The following is a 21,879-nucleotide window of genomic DNA, read 5'->3' as shown; positions in this document are numbered from 1 at the left end:
GGTCTGAAAATCTAATACAGAGTTTTCGACGGCCTCAGGTTCGAATCATAGTTCGAGCACTAGCCCTGAAAGCTTTGGGTCTCTAGATCAATCCTCGGTTTAAGGATTTACCCTATAAGCGACGGCTCGAATTCCGATGTGAGAATTTGCACCAACAGTGACCGGTCCCGGGTTCGAGCCCCAGTCTGAGTACTAGTCCTGAAAGCTATGGATCCCGGGTTCAAGCCTGTGTCTTAGCTCTTGCCCAGTAAGGGAAGGATCCCGGTTGCAAACCTCAGTCTGAGCGTTCGCACCGAAAGCTACGGGTTCACACAGGGACTCGAACCAAACAGCCGTCGCTAACATACCATACTGAGCACCCGCCTACTAAGCGACCGGCTGCGGAAATGAGCTTCGTAAGCAACATTTCCCGCTTTCGAGTCCGGAAATGAGAGCTAGCCTCGCAAGCTATGGGTGTTCGGGTTCTAGCGCCGGTCTGAGCACTAGCCCTGTAAGCTATAAATCCCGCATTTTTCGGGTCCGGCGATAAGACTACGACTTTGATCAGGGTCCGTTCGCTTAAATGGTAAGTACTTAAACAGGGATTTTAGCCCGGGGGCATAGCATACAGGGTGAGTGCTCAAGCAGGGCATCCAAGCCGGGATCCGTTACGTAGGGTGCGAATGCTCAGACTGGAATCCAAGTCGCTTACAGGGAAAGTCCTTAGACTGGGGCTAAAACCCAAAGACCCATCGTTTAAAAAGGGAGGTATCAGACCTGGATTCCCAACCGGAATCCGTCGCTTATGTGCCTAGTTTTCACAACAGGGTTCGAGCCCTGAACCAAGTCGCTAACTTGGCGATCGCTCAGATAGGGGCTCAAATCTGAAATCCATGACTTACATGGCAAGTGCTCAGATAGGGCTCGAACGGGGGATCCATAGCTAACAGGGATAGTGCTCGAACCCGAGCACCTAGTAAAATAAGGGGTACTAATTGTGATAAAACGGTAAAGATGAAACGCCCGATATTATTGGTTAAACTTAAATTAGTGGTTTCAACATAGTTAGTTGGTCCCACAAGTTATTTAGTTGAGGCAAAAACTAATAAGTTGTGGGAACAAGTTATGAAGTTGTCGCCACAAGTTTCTGAGCTGAGGCCTCAACTTAATAAATAAGTTGTTCCCACAAGTTATTTAGTTGAAGGAATAACTTAATAAGTTAAATGAACAAATTACTAGGTTGAGGTCACAATTTAATAAGTTTTGGGAGCAAGTTATGAAGTTGTGGCCACAAGTTACTAAGCTGAGGTCTCAACTTAAACAGTTGTGGGGACAACGTACGTAGTTGTTTCCACAAGTTATTTTAAAAATTGTTTCCACAAGTTATTAAGTTGAAGCCACAACTTATGATGTTGTTCCCTCAACTTTATTAGTCGTTCCCACAAGTTACTAAGTTGAGGCCACACTATAAATAACGAATTGCGGTTGTCACCTCTGTTCCACCGTGTAAAACAGAAAAAAATGCATTGCTTTGCTAACGGACAACAGTGGAAAAATTTATTCTATTGAAACAAAATCTATTACAATAAGCTGTCCAATTTGCCGAAACATCACATAAATGCAAGTCTAAATGACGAAGATACATTTTACAGCAGATTTATTAACTTAACGTCAAATTAGTTCCATACGAACATGGTCTATCATGCGACACTTTTAAAAATGTTTAAAATAATCTTTAATTGACTTTGTGCAAGAAATGTTTATCTAAAATAGGTCTCCTGAAAACTTGTGTTTTTGTAGGTTCGACATTTTTAATTGAGACCATCGATATATAGTAACACTGACATATTTTAAGTAAGTAATAATAAACATTTCAGAAATGCATGTAGAATTGTGTAATGAAAACATGATCAAACTGTTTAAAGAGTTGCTTGATTGTTTGCAATGCTATTGTTTTATTATTGATGATGTTATGATATCCCCTCAAAAACTGGAGTCCCCTTTAACTGGAAATTATTCATGTTCCTGAGAGCCTTTGGCTGAAAGGGGTTCCAATATATTAAGTTTTACTTTTAATGCCCCCGGATCGAATGATCGGGGGTATATTGTTTTTGGCCTGTCTGACTGTCTGTCATTGTGTGTGTCTGTCACAAAACTTTAACCTTGGTCATAACTTTTGCAATATTGAAGATAGCAACTTGATATTTGGCATGCATGTGCATCTCATGGAGCTGCACATTTTGAAATGGTCTAGGTCATCCTTCAAGGTCAAAGGTCAAATATATGGCTTCAAAGCGGGGCAGTAGGGGGCTTTGTGTTTCTCAAACACAGCTCTTGTTATTATTGTTAACATTATCATTTGAATTATAAAATGCATATATTGAACAAGACAATATTAAAACTTAAGATCACTAATATAAATTTCATGATTTACATACAGTTTCAGAAATAATGACATTTAAAAGTTACCATAAGTAATAAATTTTGTGTACATGTGTAACAGTTTATAGAACGTTCCAAGTTTTTTTTTGTTGTGCCATATTTTAATATCATTTGATTTTTCTGCTATGAAATATTAAGAACTACAATTTTCAGCATGAAACACAAAGGACTTGATCTGTTTTTCACTAACATGCTAATTGTCTATTACAAGACTGTCCTGTTATAGCTAACGCCATAGTGACTAAACCAGTTGTGTTTAATTGTGACCACTTTAATATTGCATGATGTATCTGCTGTATCGCGATTTCACTCTTGACCAAATATGTTTGTTTGTTTTAATAAGGTCCTTATATATTAAATGAGACATAATTTTCAATTGAAGTGTTCATTTTTTGGTTGAGACTAGCTTTGGTTAATTATGCTCCCCCCAAAAATTTTTGGGGGGAAGCATATACTCGCCGCTTCGTCTGTCTGTGTGTCCATCGGTCCGTCCGTCCATGCACAATTTTTGTCTGGGCTGATTTCTCAGCAACTAATGGCCGGAATTCGATTAAACTTTATGGGAAGCTTCACTACCAAGAGATGTGCATATTATCTGCCGGTTCTGGTCGGATGATTTTTCACAGAGTTATGGCCCTTTGAAATTTCCATTAACTGTACATATAGTGCAATTCTTGTCCGGGCTATTTGTCAGCAACTAATGACCCGAATTCAATTAAACTTTATGGGAAGATTCACTACCAAGAGGAGATGTGCATATTATCAGGGGGTTCTGGTCGGATGATTTTTCACAGAGTTATGGCCCTTTGAAATTTTCCATTAACTGTTCATACAATGCAATTCTTGTCCAGGCTATTTCTCAGCAAATAATGACCGGAATTCAATGAAACTTTATGTGAAGCTTCACTACCAAGAGGAGATGTGCATATTATCAGCCGGTTCTGGTCGGATGATTTTTCCCAGAGTTATGGCCCTTTGAAATTTTCCATTGTACATATAGTGCAATTCTTGTCCGGGCTATTTCTCAGCAACTTATTACGGGAATTCAATGAAACTTTCTGGGAAGCTTCACTACCAACAGGAGATGTGCATATTATCAGCCGGTTATGGTCGGATGATTTTCACAGAGTTATGGCCCTTTGAAATTTTCCATTGTACATATAGTGCAATTCTTGTCCGAGCTATTTCTCAGCAATTTGTCACGGGAATTCAATGAAACTTTATGGGAAGCTTCACTACCAACAGGAGATGTGCATATTATCAGCCGGTTATGGTAGGATGATTTTTCACAGAGTTATGGCCCTTTGAAATTTTATATGAACTGTACATATAGTGCAATTCTTGTCCGGGCTATTTCTCCCCAACTACTGACTGGACTTCAATGAAGCTTAATGGGAAGCTTAACTACCTTGAGGAGATGCGCATGTTATTAGTGGGTTCTGGTAAGATGAGTTATTGCCCTTTGAAATTTTAAAGTTGCTAAACCATCCATTGTATTATTTTGTCCAAAGTTATGCCCCTCAAGACGTTTCCTTTAATCTGAATGTATAGTGCAATATTGTGACAAAAAAAAACTTTGGGGAGCATCACCCGTCTCGGACAGTTTCTTGTTTAAACTTGTTGATGTAGAAAAATAGACTAGAAAAATGCCATCTGGCTGTTTGGTTTTGACAGGTATTCCACACATAGTTTTTGGTTTAGACAGGTTTTACTGTAGTAATGATATGAGACAAATATTTTGAAGCTAAAACTCAGTTCATTTTGAGCTACTTAAAAAAAAATATTGTACGCATTGTATAATTTTGCTTGTGGAAGAGGGACCAGTATAACTTATGATAGCTTCTTACAAATTTTATTTGTTGACTTCTTATTACATAAAAAAGGATATGTTGATTTGTTTACAGTTGTAAAATTTCTATAGCTTCATGACTGATCAAGCTGTGGTCAGTGAACATTGCTTTACACTTTGGTTCCGCTTTTAGTGCCAGATCTCCACAGTGGCTGAGGGGAAAGTGGTGGCAACTGAAGAAGAACATACCAGACTACCATATCATACCATTCAAAGGTTTATAAATAATTCTTTTTATGCCCCCGGATTGAATGATCGGGGGTATATTGTTTTTGGCCTGTCTGTCTATCATTCTGTGTGTCTGTGTTTCTGTGTGTCTTACACTAAACTTTAACCTTGGTCATAATTTTTGCAATATTGAAGATAGCAACTTGATATTTGGCATTCATGTGTATCTCACGGAGCTGCACATTTCAAGTAGTGAAAGGTCAAGGTCATCCTTCAAGGTCAAAGGTAAATGTGTCTTCAAAGCAGCGCAATAGGGGGCATTGTGTTTCTGACAAACACATCTTTTGTAAGTAAAATGAAAAAAATTGGTAAATGTCTGTGAATGTATGCTCTCTTACTGTAGTTTAAAATTTACAGGTTAAATCCAGGGCGATGATACATGTTGCTAACAATTCTTTTTTTATACGACATGTACCATGTTGTGCTGAAAATGTCAAGCTATTTGTTGCATTATAAATGTGGTTGCTATTGTTTTGGACGTAGTAACAAAATGTATAAAGCTTGCAAAACAGTCTTCCTTTATAAAGCCGAAAGTTTCTCGTAGAAGATGAAGATTGTGTTGAAATTGATGTACATGTATTGGTTAATATAAAGGCTATACTATCAATCTGGCACAATTTAAGCTCACGTAGTATCTCCACCACAGAATTGCTGCACAACATGGAGACTGTATATGTGATGAATGTGAGGGTGCGTAACACCATCGGTACGGCACGCACACGCAGGCTAGAGACGCATATGGAGGAGTCCTTGAGCGACGGACTTCAGAGGATGTCAGGTACTGTAGCATCACATCATGGACTTACTTTTCTCGGCTTAAACCAAATTAGCCTATGTCTACAATTTTAGAAAATTTGGCTTTGCAAAAAAAGAGAGTATTCCGCTATACATGTAGACTAATTCTTTATGAAACCCGATATAACAGCCAAAATCAGAAAAATTTCACAGTTAATGGTGTTAAAGAAAGCTTTAAAGACTTGAGAGGTCCCTATTCAACTCTGTGTAATGTGAAGACTTGAGAGGTCCTTATTCAACTCTGTGTAATGTGAAGACTTGAGAGGTCCCTATTCAACTCTGTGTAATGTGAAGACTTGAGAGGTCCTTATTAAACTCTGTGTAATGTGAAGACTTGAGAGGTCCTTATTCAACTCTGTGTAATGTGAAGACTTGAGAGGTCCTTATTCAACTCTGTGTAATGGCGGCTGTGGAGTTTGTTTGCAAAAGTGTTTTATAGTGTAAATTATGTGAGCAGTGCTCTGTGAAAAGGGGGTTTTATGCATGTGCGTAAATTGTCGTCCCAGATTAGCCTGTGCAGTCTGTTCCAATATTCATGAATGTTTGTTGCTCTGTTCAGATGACAGCCTGTCTGGGGTGGATGTGGGATCAGCCTACGAGGTCCTTCAACACCTACCGTCAAGCTGTGGCTCGTACATCATCACCCAGAGCCCTGGGTCCATCGCTCACACCTCCACTGAGCACATCATAGTGCAGACACTCCCAATATGTCAGGTATATCTTCATACACATATTGGCAGACATTACCTTTGCTAAGAAATTGCTTTACAAAATATACATACATGGAGGGAAACTTACTTGATCAAAACATTCTATATGGTTTGGGGAAAATTTGTATACCCAAAGTAATTTTTTAAAGCAAAGAGTTGATTTTGTATATATTGGATAATAATATGTGGTCCTAAATTCAGGAAAATTGGGCTTAATGCATTTAAGTGTCACCCCAGATTAGCCTGTGCAGTCCACACATGCTAATCAGGGACAGCACTTGCCACCTAAACTTGATTTATACACACCTATTAATCCCTGTTTTCCCACAGGGAGGCTGAAACTCTTGTCTATTGCAGATATCAGATGGTGACCTGGGCCTGTCCTCACATGTGGTGATACGGTTACCGTCCGGGCCTGACCTCAGTGATGGGGAGGTGACCCTGGAAGACCAGTCTGACATCACCTCAGCCATCCAGCTGTCGGAGACCATAGATACATCTCAGCAGGGTAGGTAACTCTGGATCACTCTGACATCACCTCGGCCATCCAGCTGTCGGAGACCATAGATACATCTCAGCAGGGTAGGTACTCTGGACAAGTCTGACATCACCTCGGCCATCCAGATGTCAGAGACCATAGACATATCTCAGCAGGGTAGGTAACTCTGGACAAGTCTGATACCACCTCAGCCATCCACCTGTCAGAGACCATAGATACATCTCAGCATGGTAGGTAACTCTGGACAAGTCTGACATCACCTCAGCCATCCAGCTGTTGGAGACCATAGATACATCTCAGCAGGGTAGGTAACTCTGGACAAGTCTGACATCACCTCAGCCATCCAGCTGTCGGACAATAGATACATCTCAGCAGGGTAGGTAACTCTTGACAAGTCTGACATCACCTCGGCCATCCAGCTGTGTGAGACCATACATACATCTCAGCAGGGTAGGTAACTCTGGACTAGTCTGAAATAACCTCAGCCATCCAGCTGTATGAGACCATAGACACATCTCAGCAGGGTAGGTAACTTTGGACCAGTCTGACATCACCTTGGCCATCCAGCTGTCGGAGACCATAGATACATCTCAGCAGGGTAGGTAACTCTTGACAAGTCTGTCATCACCTCAGCCATCCAGCTGTCAGAGACCATAGATACATCTCAGCAGTGTAGGTAACTCTGGACAAGTCTGATATCACCTCGGCCATCCAGCTGTCGGAGACCATAGATACATCTCAGCAGGGTAGGTAACTCTGGACAAGTCTGACATCACCTCAGCCATCCAGCTGTCGGAGACCATAGATACATCTCAGCAGGGTAGGTAACTCTGGACCAGTCCGACATCACCTCAGCCATCCAGCTGTTGGAGACCATAGATACATCTCAGCATGGTAGGTAACTCTGGACCAGTCCGACATCACCTCAGCCATCCAGCTGTTGGAGACCATAGATACATCTCAGCATGGTAGGTAACTCTGGACCAGTGCGACATCACCCCAGCCATCCAGCTGTCGGAGACCATAGATACATCTCAGCAGGGTAGGTAACTCTGGACAAGTCTGACATCACCTTGGCCATCCAGCTGTCGGAGACCATAGATACATCTCAGCACGGTAGGTAACTCTGGACCAGTCTGATATCACCTCGGCCATCCAGCTGTCGAAGACCATAGATACATCTCAGCAGGGTAGGTAACTCTGGACAAGTCTGACATCACCTCGGCCATCCAGCTGTGTGAGACCATAGATACATCTCAGCAGGGTAGGTAACTCTGGACTAGTCTGACATCACCTCGGCCATCCAGCTGTGTGAGACCATAAACACCTCTCAGCAGGGTAGGGCAGGGGGAATTATGCTTATCTTGAAAGCCCATGGTTAAGGTTTTTTAAATCTGGTTAAATATTTAAAAAAAGGGAAAACCAGGCTTGATGAATGTGCATATTCAGGGAACCAGGCTTGATGAATATGAATATTCAGGGACAACTTTCTGCTGCTATTGTATTTTGAATTAATAGAAAGTTTCTGCCTTGCAAAAATCTAGTTTAGGGGGAAAGTATAGTCTCTTCTTAGCCTGTGTAGACTGCACAGGCTAATCTGTAACAACACTTTATGCACATGCATAAAACCTTTTTGCCAGACTGAGGCTACATATTTTCAACTTTCATTCAATATTCTTCACTTTGGTTTCTAAAGATAAAAATATTCATTAAATTAATAGACGAATAAGCAAGGATGCAATGATGTCCTTTTTAATTGAAGTTATTTCCCACATTTTTTAATTGATCTGATTGGATTTATCATATCTGTCTGTCTGTCTGTCTGTCTGTCTGTCTGTCTGTCTGTCTGTCTGTCTGTCTGTCTGTCTGTCTGTCTGTCTTGTCTGTCCTAATAATCTAAACTCTTAGAGAACTAAGAATTTCAAAAACATAATTTATTGCATTTTGTTACGTATTACAATATTTGTCATTAGGGTGTATGCGGCACTACTGTTACAAGCTGTAGAAGCAAGTCCTCATGGAGACACTTCAAAAGTGTTTCCATGGTATCTAGTTTGAAATGCAAAACTAATCCTCACTGTGGGAAAATTTGGCTTAATGCATATAATGTTAAATATTGTCCCAGATTATCCTGTGCAGTCTGCTTTCGTGGTATTTTTCATTAAAATCTCTTCTTAGCAAAAATCCAGTTCAGGCAAAAAGTGTCTTCCCATGCTAATATGGGATGACACTTTACGCACAGGCTTTGGGCCCAGGTTTCTCTAGCAGGAGGCTTGATTTATGAAAAAATTAACCTAATGCAAGTGTGTCTTTTTTATGCTCCCCGAAATAAAATTTTGGCGGAGCATATTGTTGCCAGTTTGTCCTTACTTCCTTCCATCACACTTTTGTTACCGTTTCTCATAGCGCCTTCAATACTTTACCAATCTCTTTCATATTTGGCATGTACATACCTTGCATGGACCTCTACCTTTTGATGAGGTTTGAGGTAACTGGGGTCAAGGTCACCGAGACTAATAATAGATTTTTCCGTCACACTTTTGTTACAGTTTCTCATAGCACCTTCAATACTTTACCAATCTCTCTCATATTTGGAATGTATGTACCTTGCATGGACCTCTACCTTTTGATGAGGTTTGAGGTCACTGGGGTCAAGGTCACCGAGGCTAATATTAGATTTTTCCATCACACTTTTGTTACAGTTTCTCATAGCACCTTCAATACTATACCGATCTCTTTCATATTTGGCGTGTACGTACCTTGCATGGACCTCTACCCCTTGATGAGGTTTGAGGTCACTGGGGTCAAGGTCAACGAGGCTAATATTAGATTTCTCCATCACACTTTTCTTACAGTTTCTCATAGCACCTTCAATACTTTACCGATCTCTTTCATATTTGCCATGTACGTACCTTGCATGGACCTCTACCCCTTGATGAGGTTTGAGGTCACTGGGGTCAAGGTCAACGAGGCTAATATTAGATTTCTTCATCACACTTTTGCTACAGTTTCTCATAGCACCTTCAATACTTTACCAATCTCTTTTATATTTGGAATGTACGTACCTTGCATGGACCTCTACCTTTTGATGAGGTTTGAGGTCTCTGGGGTCAAGGTCCACGTCACTGAGGCTAATAATAGATTTTTCCATCACACTTTTGTTACAGTTTCTCATAGCACCTTCAATACTATACCGATCTCTTTCATATTTGGCATGTACTTACCTTGCATGGACCTCTACCCCTTGATGAGGTTTGAGGTCACTGGGGTCAAGGTCACCAAGGCTAATAATAGATTTTCTTAAGGTCACACTTTTGTTACAGTTTCTCATAGCACCTTCAATACTTTACAGATCACTTTTATATTTGGCATGTACGTACCTTGCATGGACCTCTACCTTTTGATGAGGTTTGAGGTCACTGGGGTCAAGGTCACCGAGGCTAATATTAGATTTTTCAGGCACACTTTTATTACAGTTTCTCATAGCACCTTCAATACTCACTGATCTCTTTCATATTTGGCATGTACGTACCTTGCATGGACCTCTACCTTTTGATGAGGTTTGAGGTCACTGGGGTCAAGGTCACAGAGGCTATAGATTTTTCCATCACACTTTTGTTACAGTTTCTAATAGCACCTTCAATACTTTACCGATCTCTTTCATATTTTACATGTATGTACCTTGCATGGACCTCTACCTTTTGATGAGGTCACTGGGGTCAAGGTCAAGGTCACCGAGGCTAATATTAAATTTTTCCGTCATGGACCTCTACCTCTTGATGAGGTTTGAGGTCACTGGGGTCAAGGTCTTTGAGGCTAATAATAGATTTTTCCATCACACTTTTGTTACAGTTTCTCATAGCACCTTCAATACTTTAGCGATCTCTTTCATATTTGGCATGTACTTACCTTGCATGGACCTCTACCTTTTGATGAGGTTTGAGGTCACTGGGGTCAAGGTCACCAAGGCTTATTATAGATTTTTCCATCACTTTTTGGTTACAGTTTCTCATAGCACCTTCAATAGTTTACCGATATCTTTCATATTTTGCATGTAGGTACCTTGCATGGACCTCTACCTTTTGATGAGGTTTGAGGTCACTGGGGTCAAGGTCACCGAGGCTAATATTAGATTTTTCCGTCACACTTTTATTACAGTTTCTCATAGCACCTTCAATACTTTACTGATCTCTTTCATATTTGGCATGTACGTACCTTGCATGGACCTCTACCCCTTGATGAGGTTTGAGGTCACTGGGGTCAAGGTCACAGAGGCTAATATTAGATTTTTCTGTCACACTTTTGTTACAGTTTCTAATAGCACCTTCAATACTTTACCGATCTCTTTCATATTTTGCATGTATGTACCTTGCATGGACCTCTACCTTTTGATGAGGTCACTGGGGTCAAGGTCAAGGTCACCGAGGCTAATATTAAATTTTTCCGTCATGGACCTCTACCTCTTGATGAGGTTTGAGGTCACTGGGGTCAAGGTCACTGAGGCTAATAATAGATTTTTCCATCACACTTTTGTTACAGTTTCTCATAGCACCTTCAATACTTTAGCTATCTCTTTCATATTTGGCATGTACTTACCTTGCATGGACCTCTACCTTTTGATGAGGTTTGAGGTCACTGGGGTCAAGGTCACCAAGGCTTATTATAGATTTTTCCATCACTTTTTGGTTACAGTTTCTCATAGCACCTTCAATAGTTTACCGATATCTTTCATATTTTGCATGTAGGTACCTTGCATGGACCTCTACCTTTTGATGAGGTTTGAGGTCACTGGGATTAAGGTCACCGTGGCTTATAACAGATTTTCCGTCACGCTTTTCTTACAGTTTCTCATAGGGCCTTCAATACTTTACCGATCTCTTACATATTTGAAATGTAGGTACCTTGCATGGACCTCTACCTTTTGATGAGGTTTGAGGTCACTGGGCTCAAGGTTACTGAGGCTATTCATGTATTTTCCGTCATGCTTTTGTAACAGTTTGTCATAGCACCTTCAGTACTTTACCAATCTCTTTCATATTTGGCATGTAGGTACCTTACATGGACCTCTACCTTTTGATGAGGTTTGAGGTCACTGGGGTCAAGGTCAAGGTCACCGAGGCTAATAATAGATTATTTTAGGTGGTTATTAACACATAGATTGACAAAGCGCATCGAGGGAGCATCTATCAGTTTCACTGATATTCTTGTTTTTCATAGTTTCTTGTACATATTTGGTCATTACATATGTCTTACTCAGGGCTTGAAGTTCTCAGTGACGGCAGTGTCATCTCACGGTCCGACTCACTCAACGACGACAACGGATTCTCCACACATGTAAGTGCCTTAAAGGTCTAGATATAGTGTTGTCAAGGAATTATATTAATAAGTAATTGAAATTATATTTCTGGGACAAAGTTGGTGCCTTGATAAATCATATTTCTTGGACATAAATAGGTTATGTTCCGTAAGCTTTGTCCACCATATTTTCCTTCTAACAACAATTATTGGTACAAAGCAAGTAATACATGACCATGTTCTTCCTTAATTAATTGATTATAAAATTGAAATATCTATCTACTTTTAATGAAGCTATGTAAATCAGCTTCTTGTTTGCATCTTTTGTAAAATAAATAATATTATGTATTAGTTTTGCACGTTTTAAAAAGATTTTACATTAGCCTTGTTTTGACAAAACTGGGCTAAATGCATATGCATAAAGTATCGTCCCAGATTAGCCTGTGCAGTCCTCACAGGCTAATTAGGGACAACACTTTTCACGTTTATGGTATTTGTTTAAGGGAAGTCTTTTCTAAACAAACAACCACTTTAAGAAGAAGGGCTGTCCCTTATTCGCCTGTGTGGATGCCACAGGCTTGGTCCACACAGCCTAATCTTGGATGACACTTAAGGCATATGCATTAAGCCCAGTTTTCATAGAAGGTGGCTCACATGAGTCCAATTGACTGCTAATGTTACAGACCCTGGAGGAGTCCGTGACCTCCAGTCCAAGGGGTGTGGGGATGGTCCTGAAACAGCAGTCATATGCCCCTGTCACCAACGGGCAACTCATGACCTCCTACTCAGGTAATATTTGGATGTAATGCTCGCAAAATATTATTATCAATGGTATCTTAATAATTTGTTATCCCCCGCCATAGGCAGAAGGATATTGTTTTGGCGTTGTCCTTCCGTCTGTCTTTCCGTCCGTCCGTCTTTCCGTCTGTCCATCCAAAGCCATATCTCGGAAGTGCTTTGGCGGATTTCATTGAAAATTGGTATGAGTATATATATTTAAGATAAGAGGATAATGCACGCCAAAAGGCATTGTACACCATCTGTTAATAAAGGAGTTATGTCCCTTTGTATCTTGAAAAATTACTTTTTCTTTTTGGGGGTTCAAATTTAACAATTTTGTGTCCAGGAGCATACTGGTGGGGGATATCAATTCAACGAATTTGCTTGTTGTTTTTTTTAGCTCACCTGATTGCTCAGATGAGCTTTTCTGACCGGTCTTTGTCTGTCGTTCTTCCGTCCCTTAACATTTGTTCGTAAACACTCTATAGAGGCCACATTTCTTGTCCCATCTTTATGAAACTTGGTCAGAAGCTTTGCCCCAATAAAATCTCAGCCGAGTTCGAAACTGGGTTGTGCCGGGTCAAAAACTAGGTCACTGTGTCAAAAAAAAAGAAAAACCTTGTAACACTGTAGAAGTCACATTTTATGATCAATCTTCATGTAACTTTGTCAAAATGTTTGTCTTAATTATATCTTGATTGAGTTCAAAAGTGGTTCCGGTCTGTTGAAAAACATGGCCGCCAGTGGGCAAGGCAGTTTTCCTTATTTGGCTATAGAGAAACCTTGTAAACACTCTAGAAGTCACAATTTTTGCCCAATCATCATGAAAGATGGTCAAAACATTGATTTAATTGATATCTTGGACGAGTTCGAAAATGGTACAGATCGGTGAAAAAACATGACCGCCAGTGGGCAGGTCATTTTTTCTCTATATGTATATGGTGGCAGTTTTCCCTATTTTGCTATAGAGAAACCTTGTAAACACTCTAGAAGTCACAATTTTTGTCCAATCATCATGAAAGGTGGTCAAAACATTGGTTTTATTGATATCTCGGACGAGTTCGAAAATGGTCCAGATCGGTGAAAAACATGGCCGCCAGTGGGCGGGGCATTTTTCTTTATATGTATATAGTAGCAGTTTTCCCTATTTGGCTATATAGAAACCTTGTAAACAATCTAGAAGTCACAATTTTTGCCCAATCATCATGAAAGTTGGTTAAAACATTGGTTTTATTGATATCTTGGACGAGTTCGACAATGGTTCGGATCAGTGAAAAAACATGGCCGCCAGTGGGCGGGGCATTTTTCTCTATATGTATATAGCGAAAATGTTAACACTCTAGAAGTCACATTTTTGGCCCAATTTTCATGAAATTTGGTCAGAACATTTGTTTCTTTGATACAAGAATTAAGTTCAAAAATGGTTTCGGTCAAACTTTGTGATCGAACACTATGGTAGTCACATTTTTATGCCCCCCCCCCCCCCCTTCGAAGAAGAGGGGGTATGTTTTTTTGCTCATGTAGGTCCGTATGTCTGTCCACCAGATGGTTTCTGAATGATAAGTCAAGAACGCTAAGGCCTAGGATCATAAAACTTCATAGGTACATTGATCATGACTTGCAGATGACCCCTATTGATTTTGAGGTCACTAGGTCAAAGGTCAAGGTCACGGTGACCTGAAATAGTAAAATGGTTTCCAGATGATAACTCAAGAACGCTTAAGCCTAGGATCATGAAACTTTATAGGTACATTGATCATGACTCGCAGATGACCCCTATTGATTTTGAGGTCACTAGGTCAAAGGTCAGGGTCATGGTGACCCGAAATAGTAAAATGGTTTCTGGATAACTCAAGAACGCTTATACCTAGGATCATGAAACTTCATAGGTACATGGATCGTGACTCACAGATGACCCCTATTGATTTTCAGTTCACTAGATCAAAGGTCAAGGTCACAGTGACCTGAAACAGTAAAATGGTTTCCGGATGAAAGCTCAAGAACTCTTATGCGATCATGAAAGTTCATAGGTACATTGATCATGACTTGCAGATGACCCCTATTGCTTTTCAGATGACTAGGTCAAAGGTCAAGGTGACCCGAAATAGTAAAATGTTTCGTATGATAACTCAAGAACGCTTATGCTTAGGATCATGAAACTTCATAGGTACATTGATCATGACTTGCAGATGACCCCTATTGATTTTCAGGTCACTAGGTCAAAGGTCAAGGTCACGATGACTCAACTTAGAAAAATGGTTTCCGGATGATAACTCAAGAACGCTTCACCTAGGATCATGAAACTTCATAGGTACATAGAGGTGACCCAAAGTAGTAAAATTGTTTTACTCAAGAACGCTTATGCCTAGGATGATGAAACTTCATAGGTACATTGATCATGACTTGCAGATGACCCCTATTGATTTTCAGGTCACTAGGTCAAAGGTCAAGGTCACGGTGTTTCAACTTAGACAAATGGTTTCCAGATGATAACTCAAGAACGCTTACGCCTAGGATCATGAAACTTCATAGGTACATTGAGGTGACCCAAAGTAGTAAAATTGTTTTACTCAAGAACGCTTATGCCTAGGTACATTGATCATGACTTGCAGATGACCCGTATTGACTTTCAGGTCAAGGTCACGGTTACTTGACACAGTAAAATGGTTTTTGGATGATAACTCAAGAAAGCTTACGCCTAGGATCATGAAACAATATAATGGTCAAGTTGATAAAATTTTCTTATTAAATCAATCAAAAATGGAATTTATCATGTAGATGTTTTGAACATCTTATAAATTTGTTATCCATCTGATATGTGTGCATTCTAATCATTGCATCTTTTTTTAAAGATGTTTGTGGTATAAAGCTTTTTTTTTGTTTTGGTAATTAAACACAAAGCACTTAATTGACAATTTCCAGACAGACTAACATTGGGCTGACTTTGAAACGATGCAAGATTGAATGTAATTCATTTGTTTGTTTTGTAATTTAAAATCTTAACATGTCAACTATGAAAACACTATACAATTATTATTTTGTTATCAGACTAGGACACTACAGTTCATATGTGCTCTAAAATCTACAAGTACACAAGAACAAAGACACACAACTCAATTTGATATTAACCCATTGATGCCTAACATTGATTATGAGAGAGAGGAAGGAATGAGTCATGCTGAAGGATACACACATTGATTGTTTATGAAGTTAATGTATGGGATCAGGAATAACAGTTTGCTGTAATTTGTTGGTGTGTGAGCTCTGGTCAACAGGCTATGTTAAAAGAAGACATTAACAATGGATATATGCTACTGCTGATAAAGGGTTATAAAATATACAGCTACATGTACCAAATTTAGGTTTGGAATGTAAACTCACCATTGACCCGTATTGATCTTCTCGTCACTAGGTCAAAGGTGACAGTCACAGTGATTCAAAATACAAAAATTGGTTTTCAAATGAAAACTCAAAAACACTTTCACCTACATTAAATCATGATTATTAAAATACCCCTTTTGAATTTCAAATCACTACATAAAAAATCAACATCACAGTGACTCAAAAGAATAAAATTGTTTCTTGATATTTACTGACAATACTTACGCCTAGATTCATGATCTTCATAGTAACATTGATCATGACTGGCAGATGACCAACATAATGTTCAAGTCACTAGGTCAAACGTCTTAATAACAATGCCTCAACACTGTAAAATGGTGTCCAGATGACAACTCAAGCAACCAAGGTCAAAAGTCAAAGTTACAATGACTAATTTATTCATGTTCACACAATGGCTGCCATTACAACTGACAGCCCATATGCAGGCATGCATGTTTTACAAAAAGCGCCAATACATTTGGTAAAAATTCAATTAACACACTCTTCTCAGGTGAGCGAACTACCAACATCAAAGGCAAGTTGTAGTATAAAAAGCATTTTTAAAATCATTTAGTTGCTTTACAACACTCATTAGGCTTTTAAATAAATTATTTAATTTATTGATTTTCTAACAAAATGAAAAAAGAAACAGAATCTTCATGTAAATAAAATGGAACTGTTTTAAGTGTAAACATTTCCAGGTCGGTTATACAGTTTTTTTACCAGTTACTATGATATAATAATCAACGAATTTTTAAGTAACATTAATTAGGCAAACATTACGCAATCTGAGTTCAATAGTAAAATTATTTTGCTTCTCTGGTGAGCAAATCTTCATCTATGAATTAATTAATTTCTATAAAATGAATAAAGGGTATACTGGTAGTTAAGCAAACAGTCATAAGAACAGAAGAAAATACTTTTTTTTCAATCACCGAAAAGATATGTAGTTTATATAAAGGATCTGGCATGAGTTGTCATACCATACCATATTTTATTAAATGGTTCAGGAATTTTGTTAGTAAGCGAGCCTTTGGTGAGCTTACTAACAAATTTTCTGGACAAGTTTAATAAAATATGGTATGATATGACAACGAGTGTCAGATCTTTTTTATGCCCCCGGATCGATAGATCAGGGGTATATTGTTTTTGGCCTGTCTGTCTGTCATTCTGTCCCAAAACTTTACTGTACAGTTAAGTTTTGCAATAACTTTTGAAATATTGAACATAGCAACTTGATATTTGGCATGCATGTGTATCTCGTGGAGCTGCACATTTTGAGTGGTGAAAGGTTAAGGTCAAGGTCATCCTTTAAGGTCAAAGGTCAACAACAAAAAAAGCGGCGCATTAGGGGGCATTGTGTTTCTGACAAACACATCTCTTGTTATCACATGCTTTTAAATGAGCAAATTAAATTAATATTCACGCAAACATAATGATTTATCCCGAATGTTGTTGACATTTTGTGACGTCATTTGACGTTGCAATGTCATTTCAGCAAAATAACAAAATGTGATTGGTCAATAAATGAAAAGTAAGACCATGAAAACGCTTAAAAATGTTGTATTACACATGTGTAATATAAAAAAATATGTTATGGTTGTATTACATGGGAAACAGGGTATAGCATGTGATAAAAGTATGTTTGATCATTTTTCATTATAGTCAGACATGAATTCTTGTACATATTTGGTTATTGCATATGTCTTAATTGTTAATAAGTGTGTCTTTTTGTTATGATTTAAAACTGTTATTTGTCCACAATATATAATTTACATTACAAAACTGAGTTGACATTCATATAAAACAACAACATTTTACATGTTTAGTCAATAATGTTTTCATTTAATGTGAGCCATGCTTTTGGAAAATGGGGCTTAATACACATTTGTAAAGTGTACACATGCGTAGTGTTGCTCAGATTAGCATATGCAGTCAGGACAGGCTAATCAGGGCGACACCTTCTGCCTATAATGTTTTTTTTTGTTAAGATTTTCTCAACAATTATCAGTCTCATTCTCAACTGAATTCTTTATCAAGGTAGACAACTCCTCAAGTCTTTACAAGGGTTATTTGTCCTTTTGAGCAATATTGACTCGAGCCTAGTCGCTCTGTCAAGCATTCAGATGTAGCCTGGTCGGTTTTAACTATTTTATCTTACAATTAGCAATATGACCTTATGCGAGGAAAAGCAAGACCTCCTTCTAATATGGAGTTTGAATATCAATAATATTTTCTCTTTAAAGTCAATGATGTTTTTCTTTATTTCAGACCCTATGCTAAATTCAAACAGTAGCAGCCTAATGGGCCCTACCTCTGATGTGGAAACGGACAAGTCACAACCTGACGATATGATTGTGAATATCTGATGGGAGAACAAGACGAATACCAATCAGATGTTATTGTGAACATCAAATGACTGTGCAGATGAACCACATATGTTGTGATAATATGATTGTGAACATCAGATTGGGACATAAAACAAATCACACTCAAATAATATGATTGTTTAAGCCACACACTTTGCCTCCGACCTTGAAATTATACCATGTTAATCAATACATATAGATGCAATTTGAAAGTGTGCAAAATTGTCATTAAATCTATAAGTTAGTAAGTAATTTATTATTTTTCAAACTGTACCACTTTTAAAACTGAAAGAAGGATTTCTATATGTATACGTCAATTTCGACAGACGCTATTAATTTTAAGTTTTTAAACACAAAAGAGAGGGATTTCTACCTTGTTACCACCAGATATATTCTAATTGGCATATATGCAAGTTATGAAGTATTTTTCAAACGGTACTGTTTTTTAAACCGAATGAAGGATTTCTAGACGTATTAGTCCATTTGGACAAATGCGATTATTTTTAAGTTTTAAAGCGCAAAAAAGACAGATTTCGACCTTGTTACCAGCAGATATATTCTATTTGGCATAGATAAAATATGGCTTTTATTTATACTTAAATTTACTATGCCAATTACGCTGTGTGGGTTTAACATCAGATGTGGAAATGGGCCAATCTAACTCAGATTATATGATTATTAACATAAGATGTGGAAATGGGCCATCACACTCAGATTATATGATTGTTAAAATCAGATATTGAAATGGACCAATTACATTGTGATTAAATGATTGTAAAAATCATATGCGGAAATGGGCCAATCACACTCTGATAATTTGAATGTTAACATCAGATGTGGAAATGGGCCAATCACATTGTGATTATTGTTAACAATAACATCAGATGTGGAAATGGACCAGTCAAAATGTGATTATTGTTAACATCAGATGTGGAAATGTATCAATGGCATTGTGATGATTGTTAGCATCAGATGTGGAAATGGACCAATCACATTGTGATGATTGCTAACATTAGATGTGGAAATGGACCAATCATATTGATATGATTGTTAACATCAAATGTGAAAATGGACTAATTACATTGTGATTATTGTTAAAATCTGACATGTAAATAACATTAACCAAGAGTAACATAACATGTGGTTTAGTGTTCAATTGCTATAATTACATGTACCTGCTAGTTTTAGTGGTAAAAGTGAAAAGTGAAAAAAATATTAAAGTCCTCAGACATTGTTACATTTATTGCTAGCCTCTTATTCCTTTGTAGGGAAGTTGTCAGTAGCTGGTCTTATGTACCCTACGTACTGGTACACAAGCTACACAGAAAAAGTGTGAGCCTTTACCACTTAGATATGTATTTTGAAGCATTTGTAGTCCCTCAGAACGTTAAATTTAAATAAAGACTTTTCTTACTAGATTGAAGTTTTAAAGGCTTCATTTCCAACCCTATGAAAATGATGAGCAGCAAACAGCATAAAACCTTAACAGATGGTGAGTTACTCGTAGGCTGTTCTGGTTTTAAGCTGTTTGTACAAAGCCATTTTCACTTTACTTCTGAGTAGGAAAGGGTTAACTGACTGCCGTAATATGATTGAAAAGCTTTGAAAACAGCGAAAAACCCTACTCAATAAATGAATAGAGGATATTTGTTCGGTGGAATATCGATTTTATTTCACGAGTGATCATATAAAATAATTTCACGAGTGGCCAAGCCACGAGTAAAAATATGTATTTTTTATGACCACGAGTGAATTAAAATTGTTATTCAATCAAGTCCAACAAAATGTCATTTTATTTTATGCTTTTTTTCACCGTTTATTTACATTGTAAAAGAGTTAACTGTATAATTTGCTGGATATATGATGTCATTTCGTTGAAAAAATGATGTCATTTCACAATAAAACAGTGAAAAAATATTGATATTTTTTACTGTTATTTTTCCCTGTTTCAAACAGTGAAATACCAGTTTTATTTCACTGATATTTCTCTATAAATCACCGTAAAGCATAAAATAAATTGCTTTATTTATGAAAGATCTCGCATTACAAATATTTTTGTATAACAATCTATTGTCTGTTGTTTAGTTTATTACTGTTTTGTTTTTTTTCAAGTTGTTTGTATTACATGGTACCTGTGTTTTGATTATAGTTAAGTTATTTTGTTAATAAATTTATTAAATTTGTGCACATAATTTTGTCACTTTGTTTACTTACATTCAAAATGTTGAAATATCAAAAATGAATCTTAATTAAGTACTTGCCGAGGCAGGTTTTTATCGCCGTTTTATACCTTTGTATAAATTCGGGTAATCAAGTGATAGTCAAGATGGCGACGTCCATGTCAAGACAGATATTTTTCACCGTTATATACGGTTTGTTACTTTTGTTAAATTTTTTAATTATGCTCACTTTCCAGCCATATCAGCAAGAAAGTTACTGGCGTCATTTTTAGCTCTGCTGTTTTCTGAGAAAACCCGAGGTATTGTCATAGCCAGCTCATCGTGTCCTGTCTGTGGTCATGTCGTCCGCCCTCCGCGTTGTGCTAAAACCTTAACATTTTGTTAAGGTTTTGAACATTGGCTCTAAAATCATAATGCTTCCACCTACAACTCTGAAACTTCATATGTAGCCGCACCTTGATAATTTCTATACGCAACACCCATATTTGGGTCACTAGGTCAAAGGTCAAGGTAACTGTGACCTCTAAAAAAACAATATATATATATATTTCTGACAAGCTTTCATTCATTAAAAAATACACCTGCAGCCGAGCATTGGCACCCGTTATGCTATGCTCTTATTCAATTAATATTTACTCTATATCTCGACTTTACTCTAAATTTGTGGGGAGTAAAGTCGCAATATACAGTGAAATTTAATACAAAATAAACTGTTAACACATTTTTACTGCAATGGCTGGAAAGTGAGCGCAATTTAAAAATTTAACAAAAGTAACAAACGGTATATAACGTTGAAAAATATCTGTCTTGACATGGACGTCGCCATCTTGACTATCACTTGATTACCCGATCTGAGTGAATAGCCACCACACTTTAATCACAAATAACCTTTCACCCATTACTGTATGCAGGTTGCATAAATATGTATTATTTCTATGCAAAAAAGTTTATAGAAAAACAAAATGAAATGCACTTAGGGTGACAGGTTTTGCAGTGAAACTGCATGGTCATAAATCTGTTTTAGAGGCTGTTATGTTTAATAATTTCAATTTATTTGAACACTTTTGATAAACTGGTTGTATACTTTTAATGCCCCCCTTTGAAGAAGAGGGGGTATATTGTTTTGCACATGTCGGTCCATCCGTCCGTATGTCCGTCCATCTGTCCACCAGATGGTTTCCGGATGATAACTCAAGAACGCTTAGGCCTAGGATCATGAAACTTCATAGGTACATTGATCATGACTCGCAGATGACCCCTATTGATTTTCAGGTCACTAGGTCAAAGGTCAAGGTCACGGTGACCTGAAATAGTAAAATTGTTTCCGGATGATAACTCAAGAACGCTTATGCCTAGCTAGGATCATGAAATT

The 21,879-nt window shown here is 38.0% G+C and overlaps 1 protein-coding gene across 6 annotated transcripts in view; it reads left to right on the top strand.

The window, feature by feature from the left end:
• LOC127858955 (cyclin-D-binding Myb-like transcription factor 1) overlaps positions 1-20,519 on the top strand; it is a 44,458-nt gene extending 23,939 nt beyond the window's left edge. For all 6 annotated transcript variants that reach the window (XM_052396332.1, XM_052396344.1, XM_052396360.1 and 3 more), the window contains exons 12-18: positions 4,404-4,486; positions 5,145-5,276; positions 5,853-6,007; positions 6,361-6,511; positions 11,760-11,836; positions 12,481-12,586; positions 18,230-20,519. In XM_052396332.1, the coding sequence (XP_052252292.1) occupies positions 4,404-4,486; positions 5,145-5,276; positions 5,853-6,007; positions 6,361-6,511; positions 11,760-11,836; positions 12,481-12,586; positions 18,230-18,327 (802 nt within the window). In that variant the 3' untranslated portion in view covers positions 18,328-20,519. The remainder of the gene's footprint in view (positions 1-4,403; positions 4,487-5,144; positions 5,277-5,852; positions 6,008-6,360; positions 6,512-11,759; positions 11,837-12,480; positions 12,587-18,229) is intronic.
• The last annotated feature ends 1,360 nt before the right edge of the window (positions 20,520-21,879 follow it).

The sequence above is a fragment of the Dreissena polymorpha genome, chromosome 1, assembly GCF_020536995.1.
Source record: "Dreissena polymorpha isolate Duluth1 chromosome 1, UMN_Dpol_1.0, whole genome shotgun sequence".
NCBI classification, from domain to species: Eukaryota; Metazoa; Mollusca; class Bivalvia; order Myida; family Dreissenidae; genus Dreissena; species Dreissena polymorpha.
The sequence above is the reverse complement of the archived record's forward strand: the minus strand, read 5'-3'. Positions and strand labels throughout refer to the sequence as shown.